The 23234-nt window shown below is 37.4% G+C and overlaps 1 protein-coding gene across 4 annotated transcripts; it reads left to right on the forward strand.

Annotated features, from left to right (window-relative positions):
• Positions 1–839: 839 nt before the first annotated feature.
• Positions 840–22468, forward strand: LOC103621650 (phosphatidylinositol-binding clathrin assembly protein). 4 transcript variants are annotated; one of them, XM_017743144.1, is made up of 23 exons: positions 840–858; positions 1320–1462; positions 2652–2727; positions 3547–3649; positions 3844–3937; positions 4042–4153; positions 5188–5294; positions 5906–5947; positions 9308–9393; positions 10480–10603; positions 11246–11382; positions 11679–11782; positions 12606–12752; positions 13193–13252; positions 13351–13461; positions 14115–14246; positions 14363–14393; positions 14862–14982; positions 16900–16923; positions 17051–17107; positions 17437–17544; positions 18114–18168; positions 18373–22468. In XM_017743144.1, exons 1-22 carry the CDS (start codon positions 855–857, stop codon positions 18126–18128), a joined length of 1938 nt encoding a protein of 645 aa, XP_017598633.1. In that variant the 5' UTR covers positions 840–854; the 3' UTR covers positions 18129–18168; positions 18373–22468. The 4 variants fall into 4 exon arrangements, with proteins under 4 accessions (XP_017598633.1, XP_017598634.1, XP_008638712.2 ...); XM_017743145.1 differs by lacking the exon at positions 16900–16923 and having other exon boundaries at positions 18114–22466; XM_008640490.2 differs by lacking the exon at positions 16900–16923 and having other exon boundaries at positions 14130–14246; positions 18114–22466.
• Positions 22469–23234: the final 766 nt, after the last annotated feature.

Consider the following 23234-nt stretch of genomic DNA (forward strand, 5'->3'; position numbering starts at 1 on the left):
TAATAAACTGATCTTTAATTAAGGTACATCTGTAATATACGCTGTGCACTAGAAAGATAAAAATCCTAAATGCAGTATTTCTGTGAAATACTTTGTCCTAAACTATCGATGTGTGAGTTCTAAGTTCACATTTAAATTGCTTACGATGACACGGTCTGTCCTCCGTGCTGCTTCCAAGGCAGAGGAGTTGGCTGTTTCAGTGGTGCCAACACCTTGGAATTCAGTTGCTGCCTGGCTTCCCAGGCACCTGCCCTTCTTCGGGTCCTTACCAGCCAAGTCCCACAAACAGCAATGGGCTCTGCTGCCAACGGGCTGCTCACAAGCTCAGCTTAAATGAGAGGTCACAAAGGAAGCTTTTCAAACCAGATGTTTGTTTTACTGGCTTTGCCCAGTCCTTAGGGTGTACTTTGATCACACCTGAGCCAAATTTAGCACAGAGAGAGAAATAAACGTCTGATGTGCATGTCTTGAGGGGTTTAGAGTAGTCCTGGATTCAGTTCTCTGCTCTTTTCTCAGCCAGTACCTTCTTTAGCCTTCTCAGGCAAGTGCTCTTCCCATGTGTCTGCTGGAGCCTGTTCTGGTTTTGTACCAAATTTCAGGCAGAGTCTTGAACCTCTCTGTCTCTGACCTCCCAAGTTAATGTTCTACTATTGAGTTTATTGTCAGTCTAGGACACAAAGGGCTTTTTTATATGAAAGCCTGAGACCCACCATGATCCACCGCAAACTATTCAGTAGGCTTGTGACCAGGCGTTTTTTAAGCTAAGTGGAAGGGTGGATAGATGCAAATTCTTGCTCTTAATTCTTACAGAAAAGAGGCTTATTTTACAGATTTGTAGCATCTCATTTGCCATCATGTGTAAGTACTCAGGCATAGGTCAGAGTGGCAGGCTTGTGCTGCCTGTTGATCTCATGAGGTTGGGATGTCTCAGCTCTTCCTTGCTTCTCAGATTTTCACTCTTTTTGCTAGATTGAGTGGCCTCAGGCATTGAGCATCCAGAAGGTTGCTTACATTGGCTTTCAGAGACTAATTTGGGCTCCCTTGTGTATCTAATGGAACAGGTTATTTATTGATAATATAAGAGATATTGGGACTTGGTAAAATTATTGAAATATCTTTGAAGTTCATACATGGAGTCTTTCAGTAAAATGCAGTGAATCTGAGTAAGGAGGGTAAAGGAGCTCAATTATTTCTTAAACAAGGAACTGAAGTTAATGCTTCCAGTAAGAATTCTCAGTGTAAAAAACACAAAATAACATGTTGATCCTCTGAGCATGTAACTCATTGTAATGCTTTAATTCTTTTCCCCTTTAATTTAGATCTAATACAGTGCACAAATGAAATGAATGTGAATATTCCACAGTTGGCAGATACACTCTTTGAGAGAACTGCAAACAGTAGCTGGGTTGTAGTGTTCAAAGCTCTAATTACAACACACCACCTCATGATGTATGGAAATGAGGTAAGACATGATTCGTTCTTTTAAAGTCTCCTTGACAGCTTTTAAAAAATTGTGTCAGTCTGTAAAGCATTAGCTATGTACTTCAGTTTTTCAAAGATTTTGTTTTTCCTCTGCTGATGGCTCTAAAGTATTTGTCCAGAGGGGGAAAAAAAAATATTTCTTCATGATTTCAATACCAAAATATATCAGTGTTTCCAATTTACCTGCAGCTGTCTTGGTTGGTCTGTGAGGGAATGAGTGACCTTTCTAGAATAAAGACTTGAAAAACTTCCGATGAGCTTTACTTCATTAGGGTAGCACTTATCAGTAAGAGCACAGCAGAAGTCTTGTTAGCACTCCATAAATGTGCAGCCAACCTAATAACAGATAAGAAAGAATACTTGCTAAAGGGGAGAGGAATATGGTGACTAGAATATTTGATCTTGCAAGACATCATCTAATGGGTTGAGTCTTCATATGTTGTTGCTGTTAACATTCCTCTGAAACATCTTTCTACTGCATTTAATTCACTTAATTTTTTTCATCACAATTTTTTAAAAGCTTCCTAGCCAATAATGTGGTGTTAGAAATGTAGCCTCTCTTGCACAAGCCTTATCTTAAAAGCTAAACTTTGGTCAGGTGGCAGTCCTGAACCTGTGTGTGGTCACTGACCTAAGAAATGATTGTTGACTACTGGTAATATTGAAGTGATGATTCTTAAAAGTGCCTTCCAGCCATTAAACTGCTGGGAAAGCTTGGTGATCCTCCTCTCTGCAAAGCTCTATGAACTTGTTTGAAATGACCTGTAAAACATAGTGTGCTCTTCACACTACAGCACTTAGAGCTGTGTCAAACTTCAGGAGCTTGGATAATGCAAGTAGTATTTTTGTTTTGTGTTTTCTAGCTTGTCTGTTTTAAAGTACAAAGTTAACTAAGCAGCTTCCTCTAGGATTATTTGTATTTTATTCATGGGCAGTGATGTCTCTTTGTTTAGTTTAAATTTATATTTTTGCCAAATGGAGTTTTGGGCTTAAGAGGCTTTGCTATAAGTATTTTCAGGTTTTCCTCCAAATTTTTCCCTTTTAACTAATTTTTATTGTTGATAGAGATTACTAGAAACAGTTACAAGGTAAATGTAGTTTGCTTGTAATATGCTTCTATATTTTGACTCCCACAACAATGAAATCATCAACTTTTTCTTCACCAACAGCGCTTTATCCAGTATCTTGCATCCCGGAACACTTTGTTCAACTTAAATAACTACCTGGACAAAAGTGCCATGCAGGGTAAGGATCTTTCACTGAAGGAAATAACTACTCCTTTTTTTCTCTGTGATGGTACATGTATTGATGCACACTAGGAGCCAAATGACATTTAAATGGAAGGCTATTTTGAGTTCTATTGCATGAGACACCAAAGAATGTCCAGAGAAGAATATAGACACAGGGAAAGTGAGATTCTGAGTTACCTAGGTGAGTGCTAGAAATCTGTTTGTAATGTATGTAGCATTGCTCACACAGCTGTAAATTTTGCTAAGTGAACTCTTGATGCTCATTAGAGTAAACCTGATGAATTGTCAGCACAATAATAACTTTTGTTGTTGCATTTTAAAGCCTCAGGAGTAAATATTTACTGTTAAGGTGCATGGAATGGTAACTAGGTTGTGCTTATAATTAGGGAGAGCTTCTTCAAATCTCTGATAAGTCCTTTAATTACTTCCTAATGGTAGAAAACATTTTTAGGTCTTTATGTGGGTTTTGAGGGATGGCAGATAAGTTACCAAACTCTTCAGCATTTTACTAGGAATATATTTTTGTTCTGATTTCAAGAACATCTTAACAAGAACTGCTTGATGCTTGCCTAATCTTTTATGCTTGGTTCTTGTCTAATATTTTAATGTGTTCAGGTGTTTATTCTCATAATTGCAACAATTGCTTTCCTAATCTTAGCAACTTGGGAAGAAACTAACATCGCATCTCAAGACTCTGGAAAGTGCCTAGGAAGTACTTTTAATGTAAAATAGGCTAGTAGGAGAACAGGTCTTGAAAAGAACTGAAAAACAGTACCCCTTCAAAATGTCTAACTTATAAATGCTTAACTTTTAGGCTATGATATGTCTACCTTCATTAGGCGATACAGCAGATACTTGAATGAAAAAGCACTTTCATATAGACTTGTAGCAGTTGACTTCACCAAAATGAAAAGAGGGTAAGGCTACTGCTGCTGCTTCTGTTTGATCTTTTTCCTATGGCAGGGGGCGGGAGGAGGGGGAACACAGTTGTTCTTGAGCTTGTCATAGAATGCTGTTCTTTTGGCACTTTGAAGCAATATTGTACTGTTGCAACAACACAATGTGTGCTGAGGTCTCTGTATCTTGTAAATGTGTGTCTTTTACTCTGTAGGATAGATGGAGTGATGAGAACTATGAATCCTGAAAAGCTTCTGAAAACCCTTCCAATCATACAGAACCAGCTTGATGCACTCCTTGATTTTGATGTAAGTACTTTAAGCTCAATGTTAAGTAACACTCTCTCATTTTGAAGTGAGAGTTTTATTATTTTGTTAAATACTAATTTACTTTCTCATTGCTTTCTACACAGGCAAATCCAAATGAACTAACAAATGGTGTTATAAATGCTGCCTTTATGCTCCTCTTTAAAGATTCCATTAGACTTTTTGCAGCATACAATGAGGGGATTATTAATCTTTTAGGTATGTGAGAATTTTTCTAGCTTTTGAATTTTTGTGAAAGATACTGAGAAAACTAAACAACATAGGCAATTTCTGACTGCAGTTTCCTAATAAATTGTCTCTGCTCTATTGCTGTTAAATGAAGCCTGTCTTAGTTTTAGTGACCAGGAGCATAGGCTTACACATCCACTTCTACCTGGAAGAATACATGTTGAAACAGAAAGTGAAATGAGAGGATGACTCGTGAGACTGGAACAAAGATACCATAAAAGTGCAATGGATAACCTTTGCAATTGGACTGTAAAGGTTTAGTGAGATACATGGTGTTTTGAGTATTTAATTTACTCACAGTATAGCTGAATTCTGTTTTCCTGTACTTTCTTTAAAGCTTGACTTGTCACCTTTGACTGGTACCTGAATCTGCCTGAGCTGATTAGATGAAATGTAGGAGTTTTTGTAGAAGGGTGATAAGCTCTTAACAAAGCTTTTTCATTCCTATTTAAGCAAATTTATGAATGAAATGATCAGTTTGTTCTGTTCATCCATTAGTTTTTACTCAGTTACGTATTTGTAAGTATATAGGGCAAAACCATAAGAAGTGATGGATGTGGTTGATGCTCCTTTTGGTAGGTCAGTTCAGTATATGTAGCCACTTCAGTATCAAAATATATTGATACAAGGTCTAAAAAGGTAAATAAATACCAGGAATATTTTCAAATGATAAGATCATTTGTCTCATTGCCAGCTAATGAGCTGACTTTCTGAAAATATTCACCATAATACCTAATTTAACAATTTGCACTGATTCACATCCATGTTTAATAAATTTTTGCGTTATCATGTAATACACTGAAACAGAAAAATCTGTGGTTTTGTATTGACTGACTTACTACAAAAGGTTTCAGGTATTCATGTAAGCTTGAAAATCTGAATAGCTTTGAGTTACTCCTGTCTGTTCTCTTACTGTAGCTTGTCTCAAATTAACTTCTATAATACAGTGTCAACTTTTTGCTGGGGAGGGTATTATCTTACAAGAGTTCTATTTGCATCCTCAGAAAGATATTTTGATATGAAGAAGAACCAGTGCAAAGAAGGCTTGGATATTTACAAAAAATTTCTAGCCAGAATGACCAATTTGTCAGAGTTCCTCAAAGTAGCAGAGGTAAATAAATCTACATGTATGGAAAGGATATAATTTAGCTGTCTGTATTGGTACAGTATCAATATTCATAAAAACACCTTTAAACAGATTGTTTGTTTAACTTCACTATAAAAGGAAGTATTCTAGAGATTAGGTATTTTAAAGATTGTATATGCTTATTAACATGGGGTGGGATTCTGGGGTATCCTTTTTATTAGCCAGACCACAGAAAGCTTTCTGAAGTATTATTATAAATGTTATGGATGCTCCAGAACGTATAAACTGTATGTTACAGGCTATTTAAAGATATTTATAGGGCTCTCCTGTACTGTAAGTGCTAAAAAATGAAGTAGTTTCAGTAAGCGGTGTAGCTGTTTCTAATGCTTTTAGTAGGCTTTTCTGCATGGAAATTAGGCTAGATGAAAAGCTGAGTTTGCCTTGAGATGCATTTTAATGTCTTTGTGACTTCTAAGGTGTGTTCCTAGTGAAACTTGTACCAGTTCAAAAAATTATGAATATCCCTTTTTAATACGCTAGCTTCTATGTCACATTCGGACACTGCTGGGTTTTAGTTCCATTGCCACTGCATGTAGTAACGTACTTTTTTTTTTCTTCTTTTTTTGTAAACCCAGCAAGTTGGAATTGATCAGGGTGACATTCCAGATCTTACTCAGGTCAGTGTACATTGCTTATTGATTAACCCAATTACGTTGTTCTTTGTGTTTTTAAAGGTTGGTATGTACCATAGTAATCATTCTTCTCAAGACTGTATTCTCTTCTATGTATTTATAGATGGGAAATAAGTGAAGTAGCTTCTCACATGCATTAAATGTAATCAATCCTTATGCTTTGCAGCTCTTAATGAGATGTTTTGATTTTTAAAGCAATAAAACTCACAGAAAAGAATACTTTTCAAGAACTTCTGGTTTTTATCACAGGGGATTCCATGGCAGGTAAGCCAGAAGTATCTTGCCATACCTAGAGGAAAACCTATTTCACTGTAACTTAATGACAGTGAGCTGGTTCAGTTGAAATTTTTTTCTGTCCCTTAAAGTCTGAAGAATAAATTTGATGTTTCTATATCATGCTGGCTTTGATATTACTCAGTAGTATGAGGGTCATGCACAATGCAGGCTGTGTGCTGGAAAACTCAGTCTGAAAGGTGGAATGCAGGGAAACACCTTCCAATGAGGATAAACTGAGGGGCAGAAGGGAGGTGAGAAAATGGTTTGACCTGGTGAACAGGAAACACTGATAGTCCACGGAGGTCAACAAGGTTATTCTTTGTGAGTCCCTTCAGTTTATAGGGATGTTTCATTTCTCACCTAGGGCCAACCCAACAGAGCAGAGTGTTTGGCTTTTTTCTTTAGCATGGAGTAACCTGCTGAGTGGAATAAACAGCCCCAGGAGACTCGGGCATAAACTGCAGTGCCTTAGAGCTCAATTACTGGAGCTGTTGAAGTGCAGCCAGTGAGAAACTAAAAATTTCATGGGTTAATCATGAAAAGTATATCTAGTGGGAAGATTTGTGTAAACTTAATCAGTGTCTTTTTAATATGGAAATCAAACCTAAGTCACAAACTTCCATTGTCGGTGGTGTTCATTACTGACTCCAGTATGATTTCCATCTGAAGCCATGCATGCTTCAAAGTATAAATCTAATGCTTGCTCCTAGCATTTAATATTAATCACTTTAAGAACTTGCCTATGTGGTAGGAAAGATACGTGACTGAAACCATCAGGGTAAGAGCAGGTAATGGTTGAACACAGTAGTTTGATGTTTTCTGTTGGTGTTTGATCTTAGTGTCATACTTTGTCTTTTGATTAGTACTGCGGGCTGTATTATGCTAATCACATTATACTCAAGTCTGAAGTTATTTATACCTCCTGGGTTAGTGTGCACTTGTCCACTTAATTTGGTCATTATAAGGCTTTTGAAAGCAGGTGAGGGTTTTTTATTTACTGAGAATAGGGGTATTTAACTTCATTTTGCTGTGGTTTTTACCTGAAACTTTCAGTGACAAAATCCTTAATATCTACTGTGCCCACAACATTTTATTTCTAATATCTCAGTTGTTTTGTTGTAAGTGCACTTATATTAGAAAAGCAATTCTGAACTGGTGGTAGACCTCAGCATCCTGTGCATTTTGGCAATTTCAGTGCTGCTGTTAAACATTCCACTTAGACAGAAAATTTCATGGCATTTAATGTGAGTTGAATAATTGTACATCCATTTTGTGCCACTTCAAAAGGATTTGCTAGGATTTCTTAATACTGCCACTTTTGCCTGTTTCTATGAAGAAAGTATTTTCCTTTGTAGGTGCCCTGTTCACAGGGATGTTGCTTTCTGTTTATAGCTGTTCCTGTATTTCATGAATGTAACTGGGTCGTTTCCCTCTGTATGGATGTTACTCTGTCATGTGTTTTGGGGGTGAGGAATGGAGGTGAATCATGAAATACAGCCTTTCTCAAGTCAGTGGCTGGATTAGCCCAGGTATATTTCCTGACATAAAACTACCCTGTTCACTCAAAGTCTGACATTTTGTTGGATGTCTGCAGTAGTGAGAAAGTTCACAGGAGGTTACTGGATTGTTGGGTTTAGTTCTTGTTGTTGAGGGGGTTGTTCAGAGGGTTTTAGAAAAAGTAATTACAGAATATGCATTTCCATACAAATAAGTTTGAGTGGCTTTGGGAGAAAAAAAAGACAAGGAAAAGCTTTCTGGAATTACGGCAGGGTCTCCTGTTACTAAGATTATCTGAGTAGCTGTGCCATGCAATGCCTTTTGCATGCTATTGTGCCTCCTGGAAGACAAAAGTATGGAGAAGTTTGGTTGGTTGGGTTTGTTTTGGTTTTTTGGTTGTTGTTTTTTTGTTGATTTGTTGGTTTTTGGGATTTTTTGTCCCTGATACCTTTCCAAAAGGATATTTCTAAATGTCCCCCTTCTGGTTTAGCTGTCTGGGTCAAACACTGAATTTATTCATGACCTGTTGTTGAGGGAACTACGCTGTCTTAGCTTACCTTGCTCTGCTTAAGAAATACAAGGTTACAAGGTCAGGTCTTCATTTTAAGACAAGCAGTTTTATAGGATTATTCTAATTGCCTTTTTTTTTTTTTCTTTTTTTTTTTTTTTAATCTCTTGACTCATCTAGCTTGAATTGGGAAGCTAGAATTGCGCTCAGTATTTCAAAGGGGAGCCTGCCAAAGCATTCTGTAAATAATATTTTTCCTCTTTCCAGGAAATGTCTTGTTCTAGCTTTTGGTACAGAAGGGCTAGCAAGGGCAAGTTTGTTTTTCCTCCAAACAATGCCTGTCATATCTGTTCTACCTGCTGAAAGTTGGCAAGTGGTAAGAGAGGCTTAATGTCTCTGAAACCCTGCCAGGTGAGGAGGACTGAGCTGGCAAATAGATTTAAATTTTAGAAATACATTCCCTTAATCTAAATCAGCAGTAGAATTTATTTCACTAGAGTAATAGAGTTGGTTTATCATACAGTTACATGTTGAATAGCTACTCAGTCTGCAGTAGTGTCCTTGGGAGCAGATTAAATTTGATTCCCTGTTTTATCAAACCTAACATCCTGCTGTTGTCAGGCATTTCCACTGCAAGCCTTTGACTGTAAATATTTGAATGGAGAGTGATTGGGTTTTTGTTGTTACGTAGGAAAGTAGATCAAAAATGCCAGGTCTTTGCTTTGGGACTTCTGTGAGTTTAAAGGAGTAGTGCTTAATCATTTCTGGTTATTCAGTTAATTGTAACGTAGCAAATGCTGTTGCCAAAACCAAGAATCTAACTTGCATGCACAGAAGCAGAGCCACTCTGGGGGAATCCTTCCTTTGTGCCTCTGTGTTCCCACTCTTTTTAAAGAACCATCACTGAGTAGATAGAATTTGGGTGTGTAGGATGGTAGCAAAACCCAAAGGCACAATTACTGATGTGTGAGGTTGTTTGTTTTTAGTTGGTGAGAAAACTAATCTGTGTACCAAACAGTGATGTGTTGATAGAAGCAGTGTTTTATAAATACTTCCAATTTTAGGCACCCAGCAGCTTGCTTGAGGCACTGGAACAGCATTTGGCTTCTGTGGAGGGAAAGAAAACAAAGGAAGTCTCTGCTGCCAGCAGGTGAGCACCCAGTGAATTACAGCAATGCTCGTAGTTAAGATTTGTCATTGTCATTCTAACAATTTTCAGAATTCAGTCATGTGGTGTTCTTGATTTTTATCCACTTCTGAATGTATCTTCCTAGAAATATAAGTGAAATATCTAGTGAGTAATAGTCTGATAGCTTAGCCACATTTGAAATGTAGGTATGTCTGCCTGTGTCTCAGACAGACTTCTGATTATGCTGTAATAAACAACTGAGCTGAGACCTTGTATATTATTCTTGTCCGCTTTTACCTGTTTAAAGTCCTTTGACTTGTAAGATTGATAAGGTGTTTCGATTTTGATACTCTTCTTACCCAAGATAGGATGGTATTTATCTAAACTGTTATTATTTATCTTTATATATTTATGGTCTACCTCTCAGACCATGAACTTATCTTGAACTTCTCATAGAAGTTCTTCAGTCCCTCCTCAGAACAGCCAAATTAGCTTAGATATGTTGTGCTAAAAGAAATTGTGTTATTCTTTCTGTCAAATACGGTATTGGGATGTATGAAAATACTTCTGACTGAATAATGAGAGATCTCTTTTGGCATAGACATTCTCCCACAGCAACTTGGTAAATATTGATAAATGTACCAGGCTGAGCTACTTTCCCAGTTTGCTGTCTTTCTCCTCAGATTTTTTTTAAAGAATATAAGGGTTCACTGCCACAGTATTCTGTTCATATATATAATAAATAGGCAATAACTACTGTGGTTTCTTTGCTGTTACATAGTGTACAAACAACCTTCTGTGCCTCAGCCATTTGAATAACATTCCAGTCTAGTCTAGATAACTTTAAAGAGAAAAGACAACTGCTGTGTTCTGCATTTTCCAGTTCCTACCTGCTGAAACTCGAGGGAGTGACTCTGTACTCGTGCCTCTTTGTCACCAAACTGTTTTTGGGATGTCTGCTCTTATGTACCAGACAGTAAGGGAAGATGTGACTGGGAATGAGGATAACACATGACTAGATAAGGCACTTGATGATTAAGCTGTAAATTATGTATACCTGACTGTGGTTTTTTTAATAACATTTTTTAAAATTATTGCTGTTTTTAGAGCCAGTGCCCTATCCAGTGCTGTTTCCACACTTGCCAATACAGGAATGTCATTCAGCCGGATGGATGAGAAAGAAAAGCAGCAGGCACTGGAGGAGGAACAAGTTAGACTGCAGGCACTGAAGGTACAAAGTTTTTAACAAGTTTTGTATTCCAAGATTTTTATAACTGGATAAAATAGTGAGGAAGCTTGCAAGGTCACTTAGTGCTCTATGTGAGGAATGTGAGCTGTGTGAAACATACACCCATGCTTTGACCAGTGCTGTAAAAATGCAGTGGGTATATCTAGAAGTGTGGGGGATGTAAACCTGAAATGAATGAAAACAAGGTTATGATGTTGCTGCCTTATTATTGGGATGCACATTGGCACAGTGGTTTCTGAACATCTCAATTGAACCATGATGAGACTCATAAAGTAGAGAGATGAGTCTTCCTGTGCAAAGGTCCATTGAGCTGTTTCTCTGAGTGACTATGGAGGGAGCCTGGAATGTGTAGCTTGACTAGAAGTAATTTACATCTAGGCAGTTACGGATTAAAAAATAATTATTTAAAACATCAAATCTCACCTTGATTTTTACATGCTTTGTTAAAACAAATACTCTTATTTCTAATTTCAACTATTTCTCTGGTTTTAGGACTTTACAGAAGAATAACTGTTTTACTTATTAAGACCATAATTAAAAGTTTCTTCTTGGAAAAGGTCTCCAGGACTCAAATGTTAATAAACAAGTAAGACTAAAATGCCAACTGTCTCTCTCATCTTTCAGGAGCAGCGATTAAGAGAGATCTCTGTAGTGTCAAATTCCACTTCCACATCAGCATCCCCAAGCACTTTGTCAGGAAAAAGTGTGAATACCACTGTCGCTGTTGACCTCTTTGCTACACCAGCACCCACAACAAATAGGTGAGAGATACTTTGCTTTCTGAAAGAAGCAGAAATTACTGCACCGGCCTGTAGCTGCACAATTGACTTCAAAACTGTGATCCTAGTTACCTCTCAGGTACCTTTTGCTGATGCTTTCTTGGTGTACCCACAGGAATTTTGTCAGTAAGTGCTTAACGACCAGTTTGTTGTACCAATATTGTTGATGGGCTGCTAGTGAATAAGAGAAAATGAGATTGGTGTGAGTGTTCATAAAAGCAAGAATACAATGCCTGTTACATATCTTCATATTTCTCTCTCTCTCATTTCTTATTCAGCATGCCCAACCTTTCTAGCGATCTTTTTGATCTTCAGCCTGCCTTTGTTCCAACTGTGCAAAGTACTCCAGCTATATCAACATCAGCAAGCAGTGCTTGGGGAGGTGAGCTCATACCTTGATTTGACTGTCTAAATGATGAGGGAATTCTTAGAATACAAGGTTCATACTTAATTGAATCTGCATCTTAAACCTTAACTATTTTTGCATCCAAACATTCATAAAAAAATATGAAGGAAATAATCTGAAAACTGACAAACTTTCATGAGCACAGCATTAATGTTGATGGAACAAAAGAGTGGAACTGTTCAGTAAAGGGGACAGGGAGAAGAAATGTAACTAAAGATCAAAGTTGAAAAATACTGGGAAATAAAACCATAAAATAAGCAGGTGTAACTGAAAAGATCCTGGACTAGTATTTCCATTTAATTAAGCAATATTTAATATACTTCTCATTTAAAAGGTGTTGGTAACTTCAGAGTTCTTGTAAAAAAGCTGTGGATTCCAGTTTCTTCACCCATCCTTCCAAAGAACGGTCAGGTTAGATGTAAAGAAATGGCTTAAATGCCAAAAGAAGGCAATGTTAACACCATGGTAAATTAGTGTTTTAATAGGTGGAATTGCTACTCTTACATGCTATTTAAAAGGTAGATTATTGAAGCCAAAAATGTAGTGTCTGACTTCTTTGATATATGATCTGTCGTTCTCCCCCTCCCACCCAATGTCAATACTAGAAATATTTTCCCTAATAGAGAGCTGTTAGGATTTTTCTCTGAAACTAAAAATGTATATCTAAAAGGGCTGACCATTAGGTGGAGTATTTACAATTTGACTTTGTCTAGAGATTCTCATAGTCAATCATTTCAGTCTGTTTTTCTTTTCCATTATTTGCACTCTGTGTTCTTTCCTTCACTTCTGCGTCCGAAAGGTCCTTTCTCGTCTTCAAATGGTTGTGTTGGTTCTCCACCTCATCTGGACATCTTTGACATGAAGCCAGTTGAAGAAGCTGTAAAATCTGCCACCCCTTTCATCAATTCTTCTTTTTCCTCCAAACAAACAGTGGAACTGTTTAGTGGTAAAAAAAACAAACCCCATGTAATTTATTTGCAACTGGAGATAATAATGCTAATAAAGTGGGCCATGGAATCTTCTTGTGGTTTGGGCCAACCTTCACTTTTTATTAACAAGTGAAAGTAGTGCATTAATTCCAGGTGTAGTAAATTATATGCTTCCTTAAACGTTTATTTCTATAGTCAAAATAAATTATTATTTTGTTCTGCTTGCCCAGTCTAGACATCCTAAGACTTGCAGTGTTGCTGAAATCTGCTGATTTCTTTCAAACTGCAACCTTTCTATTTTGTAATGGGGAATGCAGGAGTTACTTGACTTTTCAAATCTGTAAAATAAAAAAAACCTTTTTATAATAGTAAAATTTCTTAACTGCAGACTTAATTGTTGGGCTCCCTCTTCCTTTTTCTCTTTAAAACTGATCTTTTCTTCTCTCTTTTTGCAAAGATGACTTTAGTGGTCATAAAACAACATATGCTTCTGTGTACCATCCTGTGACTGTTGATGGTAATTTGATTTTTTTGGTTTTTTAAAACTTTCTGGTTTCACTGGAATGAATGATATTACTTCATGGGTGTATTTCATTATTCAAATTTTTTTTTCAGGTTTTCCTCTTCATTCAGCTCCGCCGAGTACCACCTCTTCAACAATTAATGTGGACTTTGATGCTGTTTTTGGAGGAAAATCTACAGCACCAGAGTACAGGACTGCAAGTGGTAAAAGCTGCCTTATGACTAATTTATACCCTACAGGCAACAGTTGCTTAACAATTTAGCATAATGGCTATTGTAGTTGAAAATTTAATAACTTAATATATTTGCAAGGTGATTATGGGCTGATAAGAGGCAATCAGTTCAGTTCTAGTTACTTACTTTAAAATTAGCTTTGACTGATTTAATTCTCTGTGTAATAATTGTTTCCTCTCTCTCTGGGGGAACAAACTTTGAACGTTGCCCATTGGATGTCTCCTAATGGGTAAGCTCGTGTTCATTTGTCTTCTGTGCTTTTTCTTGATGCATGATGATGACTTCCCTCTGACTCCATTGAGAGGCAGAGCACTTGCAGAAGTGCAGAACTAGTTGTGTGTGTTGCTTGAAGAATACCTGAGTTAGTCTTTCTCTTCTGTAAAGTATTGTTGAAGTACAATTAAAGATTCTTTTAGATTAGTAGGTACAATATAGTATTACATGAAAAATAAGTTAAACTATGCTTCTATCAAAGTCTTAAATACTTTCATTATGTTGAACCTTCACATATAAATGCTCAAATTAGTGTTCTATAAAGAAAATACCTCCCTCGCCTATGGATGTAGTTCATTAAATGCAGTGTAACCATTCTGTTAACAGTTGCTTTTATTTTCTTTGTTTAGGTTTTAACTTTCTAGATGATGTGTTGCAACCCACAGTACCGCCACAAAGTCAAAGAGCCACTGTAGCCAGCCAGCAAAGTGGAAAAATTTTGGCAAATGACCTTGATTCTTCACTTGCTAATCTAGTAGGAAGTAAGTGTGAAACTTTTAAAATTAGCTTTCCCATTTGTTACTGAAAGTAAAACAAGCTTTTTTTCCCTCCCAAATTAAAACACTTAAGGATTTTGTCTGTTTCTTTTCCCCCACAGATCTTGGCTTTGGAGGAACTCCATCCAAAAAGTAAGTGCATATATGTACTTAGAATATTCTCACATGACTATTTGATAGTCTCTGGCACTAACATGGCAAGAATCTCAACTCTTGAAATAATCTGAAATAATTGAGAAGTGCATTGGAACATAGTGTTTGTGGTCAGCCACTGTAACACAGTGAAGTAGCTCACTTTAGTTAGTTTTGCAATTCCTGTATTTTTATTGAAGTGTTTTTATGAAACACTCTTAAGAGTTACATCAGACTCCAGTTATTATATTGTACAGTGCAGTACTGATAGTTCACTTTTAACACAAACAGAACCCCCAGATTTCACACTTACTGGAGAACAGATACATAAGTAATTACTGAAAATCCTGAGTGTTTCTTCAGATTTCATCTGTGTGCATGCATTAAGGCATGTTTTGGTTTCCTGTTATGTTGTCTTACTCTAGCTGTTGCCCCTCCATGAAAACTAACACCGTGGTTTCATTTTAGATCAGATATGCAGTGGTCTCAGCCTACAGAGAAAAAACTTACTGGTGGAACAAACTGGCAAGCAAAAACAAGCACATCAACCACATGGAACCCGACTCCCTTACCCACTATTCCACACATGGTAATTTCTGTACTATGCAATCACACTTCATTCTAGCAAATTCTGCTTCTCTGCTTGAGTTAATTTATAAAGGACAAAAAGGCATTTGATACAAGACTGGGGGTAGCAGGGAATGCTCATAGGGTCACACTGAATGAGGTAGAGATTTTAGCATGCATTACTTCCCCTCACTGTAAACCTTGTCCATTAAGGACAAGTGAAAGTCTGATTACCTGTCTCAGTTCATAAATTCTTTTTGGATTGAAATAAATGATCCCAGTCCAGAAAATTCCTGATGTGCATGTTTGAAATACTCCCATTCCCCCTCCCACGCACATGTGCACACAAACATCCACCTTTAAGAATCCTGAGAATGCGTTTTAAGGGCAAAACTGCTGTTCCTTCCAGTCTTTGTTCCTTTTTCAGTTTTATCATTAAAAACTGCTGCAACCCCTGCAAGGCACCTTAATAATGAGGTCAAGCAGCACTCTGGACTTTTGATAATGCTCAACAGCAACTTCGTATTTTTAACACAGTACGAAATGTTAAGTGTATCTTTTATAGTTACTTAAATGAAGAATTTTCATTTCTAAGAGGGATAATTTGTAGGCAACTGACTTTTCAATGCTTTTAAAAGAGATTTTTCAAGTGTGTTGTATTTATAATATATTCATATAAATATGAATCACTTCTAAAATATACCTGTCTTAGAGGGAAGTAGAATGTTCATCTCAGTTATGCATACAACTAGGATAATTACCACATTTGCTGTGAATTTTGGACTGCTGTCTGACTTAATTTTGCAATAAGAACAGTTCTGCTCTAATGCTTGTTTTCCTTGTCTTACATGACTATGCTCATTCAGAATTAGAAAAGTTGAATACAGTATTAAATCCAGTATTGGATTCAAAAATGAGACTTAAAAATTTTGATGAGAGGGCACAGTTTTATTGCACTTCATGTAAGATTTTTTTGCGACCATATGATCTCTTTATCCTGTCTAGGTGCTCTAGAATGTGTTGTTAGAGTGCCGATGCATTTTTAGTTCTGGAACATAGGGGGGTACCTTACTACCTGTTGATCACTGTGGATTTAAAGTTATGTTTTTATATCATGTGTTCATCAGGTCTAAGCATTTGAGTGTTCTATGCCAGGTGTCTGCTCACACATTTGCCTGGAACTCCCAACAATTAATGATGTGAAGATCTAGCTCAGCTACGAGCCTCATTAAAATCTGTGCCCCAGAACTGCAAATGTCTCAGTGTCCTGGCTGGGCCTCTGGCACTCAGAACTGACCCTCCAGTTCATGTACCACTGCATCCTATCCCATTGCCAAGTCTTTCATCCAGCACTTGGGTTTCAGTATAATTAGCACTGCTTAACAAAGCATGGCCTTAAGAAGCACATGCATTGCTGTGCTTGTGAACATACCCTGATATAAGGTATTTCTGGCTTAAAATGCTCTTCATTTTTCTTTTTTCATATTGTGATATGTTGCTGACATCAGTTGTTAGTATGTGGGCAACACTGACCTGACTGAACATCTGTTGCTATTCACTTCTTAAGCTGAATGGTCACTGGCTTTCTTGGGTTTTTTTTTATGTCCTTCTCACATAATGGGAGGAAGAAGGAGCATTGCATGCCATGCCCTCTAAAAGCTTCTCACACACGTGCTTGTGCAAGCAATATGCTCACATGTGGCTAGGTGTAGTAAAATTTCTAATTTTGCTGTAAGTTGTACTAGTGGTAGTTTTCTAAGCATAATTGCTGATGCTCCTGTCCTTGCACTTTTTTTCCTCACGCTTTAATTGTTTTAATAAATGAGTTGAGTTTAGTTACAGACTATTACAGTACTGGACTTGAATCCATCCCTGAGTTAGAATTTCCAGCATAAATACCTATTAAATAATTTTCTGTCTTATCCTTTTGCTATGCCAGAATGGAATACACTATCCCGGATATGTAAGTCAGTTTCTTGTAAATACATTGGTTATTTTAAGTACTGAAAAATGTGTTTTTCAAAGTTCTATATATATTACCAAGTATGCATGAGTTTCTCTAAAATATATTAAAATTTTCTTGATTAAAGGTACCTGCTCCTATCACATACCCATTGACCACACCTCAAGTGCCTGTATATGGAATGGTAAGTAACGTGCTTTGTTTTGCATTCCTGAACACTTTGTTGTCTCTGCCAGTAGGTTTCATGTCACGCATTGTGATGTTCAAACCACCCTTCAAATTAAATGTATTGGCAATAGTGTGTGAAATCTGGTATGTTTCTCATACTGCATTGAAAGAGATCACTCTGAGGTTTATATAGCAGGGGTTTTTAAAAAACTTTGACTTTATTGTGTGTGTGTGTGTGTATCTATATGTTTATTTTCTACTATACCTAAAATGCAAAAACATGTATTTTCTGGAAGTAGTTTTAATTTTATATATTTGTTTTGTGGGTTTTTGTTCTTTTTACAGGTACCTCCTCAGGTTGGAGCTGCTCCTTTGATGGCACCCCAGTCAATGATGTATACACAGCCTGGTCTAAGGCCAACAAATCCTTTTGCACCTGTTTCTGAAACTCAGGTGAACGGTGCTCTTTAATCTTGTGATGACATTGAAACTTCAGCTTTGGTAAACACAACCAAATGCTTCATAAAGGGCTGCTGGTGTATTTCTGCACATGAAAGTGAGGGGTTCCTCAGTCAAGGGCAGGAGCTTTTGCTGGTGAGGAGGCAAATTCAGATGATGAAATTGCAGGAAGCAAGGAAGAAAGTAAAAAGCAGATTTTTGCCCCTCACTGTTTCAGTATTAAGCAAACAGGGGTGGTGAAGGTATGTAGGTTTCAGTCTCCCTATGACATTAGCTGGGTACTTGGTTTAGTCATACTGACCAGACCAGTGTTGGAAGCTTCCTGAAGGATCAGGTGATGGGGGATTGAAAAAGACATGGACAAGAGATCATTCACACTGGAGAAACTGTATTCCCATCATCCAAATACCTTGGTCTTAATATTCTTTGGGGTTTTTTTAAAGTGCCAAAGCCAATAGACTTAACTTATAAGTAACAAGGCGGTCAAATAGATTCATTATTCTAAAACACTGGGAAACTATTTGTTATGTAAGTGGCATTAATATGTAATCTTTGTTTCACAGATACAGTTTATGTAGAGCCACCAAAGCAACAAGATGTGAGAACAACCAAATACTGGTAAAAAAAGAAAAGACTGAATTTCAATCTTTCCATGATGTATTCCTGAACAGGGCAACTGTTTATTCCCTGTATAATACAATATTATTTTGACCTGCAATGCTTTAGAGATTCTTGTTTATAACAGTCACTGCAGTGTGAAGTCATGGTTGTTCCCTGATTTTTTTTTTTTTTTTTTTTTTTTTTTTTTTTAAAACTGCTCAGCAGAAAACGTATTTTTATTGAGGTTGACTCAGAAGGTGCAAGCTGGATTATTATCTTCAAAATTGAGGAGAAGGTCACATGATTGCTCTACAACCTTAATCATCAGTGGATTACTTTAGGAATTGACTGAGGATGTCAAAACTATTTATTTTATCCATCAATTCTGTGGCTGTTGTAACCAAGACACAACATAAATCAAGTTGAGCAATAAAATTTTTATGTGCTCTAATAAATACTCTGGTAGAGCAATGCTTGCATTATCATAAAGCCAATATTGTGTGAAATCAGACAGCTTTTTCACATTAGAATAGCTTATAGTAATTTGCAAACTTTATAATGTGAGTTTGAAATGCTGTGAATCAACAAGAGACATATTACATAGATAGATAGCTATAGTAAAAATAATAAATTGCTCCGTTGGTATGTCAGTATTACAGGGCTAAGTAAAAAGAGCCAGCAGCTGCAAGGCTGCAAGTCTGTGGTGGAGCAGGGGAAACGAGAGTGGCACAGAACAGCTCACACAGCCTCCAGCAGGTGCCAGCAGCTGCCCTTCCATGGGTGCCTTCCCTGAGGTGGCATCTCCCACCACGGGCTCAGGGAAGAGCAGCCTTGGGAGCCAGTAGCTGTCGCTGCCCCAGCCACAGCACACAGGAGCAGTTTGAGAGTCTTGTTGATAACTGTAGTAGAGGCAAGAGAGCCAATTCTTCTTTCTAAAGTCCATTAGGTCAAAAGAATCAAACCTTGCAATCATGCTGACACTTGTGAACTGCCAACTATTTTGAAATTATCCAGCTGTAGAGAATAGCTTGTGTTTCTTTTTTGAAATAAGAACCTAGTTATAAACCATATAAAAATAATTATTTTTAAATGTGTAAATATGTGTAAACTTTTAGATAATTGTTTCTTTGATGCTGCAGAAATCTTTTTCTTCTGTAGTAATTTCAACGTAAAAATGCTACGTTAAGAAATCCAGACTCTTTTTGAGAGGAAAATCTTTAAAATCAACTAATTTATGAAGAATGCTGTTCGCAATGGGTCAGATGTGTGCAGACTTCTGGCACATATTTTGTATTTAAGAATCTTCCTCCAGAACTGAAATTGGCTATGAAAATGCCTTATCTTGTATTTTTCACTGTCTGATAAAAAGTGGTAGCATTAAAAAACCCCAAGTTATAATTAAGTGGATAGAAGTGGGAGCAACCTTTCCTCTGGAAGTTTTGTGGCAAAATGCAATGAAAAGCTCTCCTGTAAAATTACTTCTAATAATGATTCATATTACAGCTGAGTTTTCTATTGCTACAATAAATAGACCTCCAGAGCAGTATGTCTTTTATCCTTTGGGGTGTCTGTAATTGCAGAAATACCTGACTCTCACCATAAATGCAGATAGGCCTGAGAATCTTGTCAAACTCCCCTGTAGATTCCTCACAGTGAGACAACCCTTCTCTTTTTCCAAATACTTCATTCTGTCCAAAGAGTGCAAAAGTAGTATTTCTTAATCCTATGGTAAATATTTTGCCAAATGAATCAATACAAAAGAAGCAAAATAAAACTCCACTCCTCAACCCTTGGAATCTGTAACTGCTAATTTCCTGGAAAATGAAACCCTGCAGAAATTTAAAACTTGGTGTTCCTTGATGTGTATTGATTTTGAAAGAATTTGGACCAGTATATGGCAGTTTAATGTTCAAGTTTGAATTACTAAGGGCTTCAAGCTTTAATCCACCTTTATTGGGTTGAACAATTGTACAATTTTAAGCCAATGAGTTCTTCAGTGCCTATAGTTGCCCTCCACATGATGAGGGAATAGATGTCCTTTAGAATGGGTCATTGTGTTGAGGGGACTGTTCATTTAAGAAATAGTGAATTCCATAGATTTATTCAGCAATCAAAAGTCTTGTGTTCAAATAGACCAGTCCATGTAATTATAAATGTCTGGGCATTAATGGCGGAGGTGAGAGTGCTACAAGCAGGCAGTTCTTGTAAGCTGTTAGGTTTTTTCTTATACTGAGTTGTATAAGTAATAATTTGTTATTTTAATAAAATGTGCAAATAAATGCCTGGCAAGCAGTATATATTGTTACAACTTTATTGCAGAGCATTCTGAATATCTGGAAGATACTTGGCTCAGAAATGGATTTAGTACTGGATAATAGTTTGCACTACTTCTGATTTGCTCTGGATCTTTTAATGGTTCTTCTGGTCTGCTTTCTTGTAGCAAAGCTGTCTGATACCAACTTAATTAGTATTAAAAAAGGAGAAACAGCCACAAAGTATGTTTTAAAAACTTAATAACCTACCTTCTTTTGATGCTTTGAAACACAGCTTTCAGCTTGATCCTTGTGAAGCAGAGATCACTTTGCACCTTCTCTCTGCACATGAGTGCACAGGACTGGGTTTTGCCCACCTCTTCCTTGTGCATATATTGGAACACATAAAATCGCAGAGTATGTGCTTAAATCATATACATGAGAAGTGAAAACCAAGGACTTAGGATGCTGTCAAGGCTTGTTATGGCTCAGAACTTATTCTCCACAAAAAGCCCCACTTTGTTGTTCTTGAGGGTGACTGTATCCAGCCCACAGGAGCTGCGAATAGCAGTTGGGATGAGTGAAGAGAGATGTAAATAAATGTGACTTTCCTTCCAACTCGTTGGATCAGAATCATGTTCTGAATACTTCAGGAAGCTGGTAACTAAGGTGTCTTTCCATGTTTGTCTGAACAAGGAAGGAAGACTTTGACGTGTGCTGTACGCTTTGCATTATCGTGCTTTAGTGGGTCACTTGAGCCTCACTGTTGGGACTTGATGCTGCACAGGCAGGCTCTCTGTCATGGAATAGGATAATTTCTGAGGGACTTTGGAAAGGTGGACTGTGTGAGGCCTCTTGGACTTGGGTGTGTACCTCTCTAAATAACTGGGGTTTTCTAATGTTCTCTAGATATAGTTTGACTTTGCCTCCAAGAAGTTATGGATTTTTTTTAAATAAATTTTGGACATGTGTACTGGAAAAATCTCAGTTCTGTGCACATAGTGGTGGAATATTTATAGGTAAAAATTACAAATGGACTTCTGTTTAAGGAAAAAAAACCAAAACCAACAGCAAAAACCACACACACAAAAGTAACAACAACAGAACTTCTGACTACAAGATTGAATACAGGGTGTATCTATTCCCAGCTGGATTTTTTGATGTGTGGCAGGGAGGGGGGGTTACAAGTAGAATAGTATGCACTGTGGATCAGTGCTTAATTTGTACATAAAAAGGAAAACTTTGTTTGGGGTAGTTTGTATTGTAAGGATAACATCTAAAGGCACTGTATCAGTCATTTATTTCCATTTAAAGATTATATTTTTGAGCAATGGAAACTGTACATGTTATCATTTATACATTACTGATAGCTAGGAATATAGAAAACCTGTTGCTATGACTCTGAGGATGTATCTGACTTGTCATTGATCTGTACATGGCAGCATCACTGTTTTATGCAGACTTTCATGATCATTTATTTAAAGAGATTGTAGTAACTGGTACAGTTACAACAGGAATTGTAACGTCAAATCTTTCAGTATATCTCAGATGTGTATCCTTGTGATTAAGCTTAATCCTTTATCAAATGTTTGGCTGGAATTTCATCTTGGAGCAATGACAAAATAGGTGCTGGAACAGATTTCCCTCACCCCAACCCACACTTTATTTATTTAATAGGTCTTGTTTGTACGTTTTGTTTTCCCCCATGACAGGTTTGTGCCTTTTACTGGATATTTATTTAAAAGGAGCTATGATAATTTAGGTTGCTTTTTTTCAGATGTATTCTTGTACAGCTGTTCCTTTATGTGAGTTCCTTCATTTTATAAGAATACAGAATGTGTGAAAAATACTCTAGCCACAAACCGGAAAAAAAATCCAAGGGTTTATGTTCTATGAATAATTTTTTTAAAAAGAAGCCTAAGCACAAGACTGGCTGTGTTGATATTTTAATTGTGGAACTTCACAGTTTGTTAATACGCAAATTGTTCATTTTTTTAAAAATTGCTCATATCCAATTATTTGATGAAACAAGTTTTGGAAAAAAATAAACTTTGGCATATGCAAGGTGTGTGTATGTGATCATTTTTTGTGTTCTCAGTTTCTATAGGGCTGATAGCTATGGCTGAATTAGGGTGCTTGATTAGCTTGTTACTCCTTTGTGTTCACATTGGCCAAGAGACGGCTCCGAGACTGAGTTCTGGTTGAGTTTGCCTAGAGCTGGATTCATTCCCAACCATCATCAGTCCAGCAGTGTGCAGGGCCTGGAATGGCCAGGCTAAGGACGCATGGCTGCTGCAGGTGCTCCTTGTTTCTAAATTCGAAAATGCTATTTTTAATAGTTGTATTTTTGTTTCTTTAGGTTGCAGAGACCTGTTTTCAGTTCTGAGCTTGGACTACTTAATAGTTTATTCGTGTTGTGCCACACTTCCGTCTCAGTGCAGAAGCACGGGGCAGCAGCAATGAGCTGTGGGGCCCAGGGCCCGGCCTGGCGCTGGCACAGCGGATCGCTGTCCCTCCCAGGAGCGGCAGGAAGTCACTGAACGCACGAGCAAGGGGAAATTTATGCGCGTAAACACACGGCAAGCAGTGTTGGTGATCCTTTAGAAATGTTTATTGTAAATTGTTAGAGGCATTGCTCCTGTTTGTTGTATCTGGCTTGTTCGACAACGTCTGCGCTCAGGGAAAGGCTGCAGCTGCGTTTAGAAACAACGGCGCTTCCTCCATAGGCAGAAGCAGAGGCTGGGATAAGGGACACCCCGTTCCCGTCTTTCCTGCCCACCGGTCTATTGGCACGGGACCCCCTCCCCGGGACGGGGCAAGCAGGGCACTCGT

Source organism: Corvus brachyrhynchos, unplaced genomic scaffold, assembly GCF_000691975.1.
Source record: "Corvus brachyrhynchos isolate BGI_N302 unplaced genomic scaffold, ASM69197v1 scaffold398, whole genome shotgun sequence".
Lineage (NCBI taxonomy): Eukaryota > Metazoa > Chordata > Aves > Passeriformes > Corvidae > Corvus > Corvus brachyrhynchos.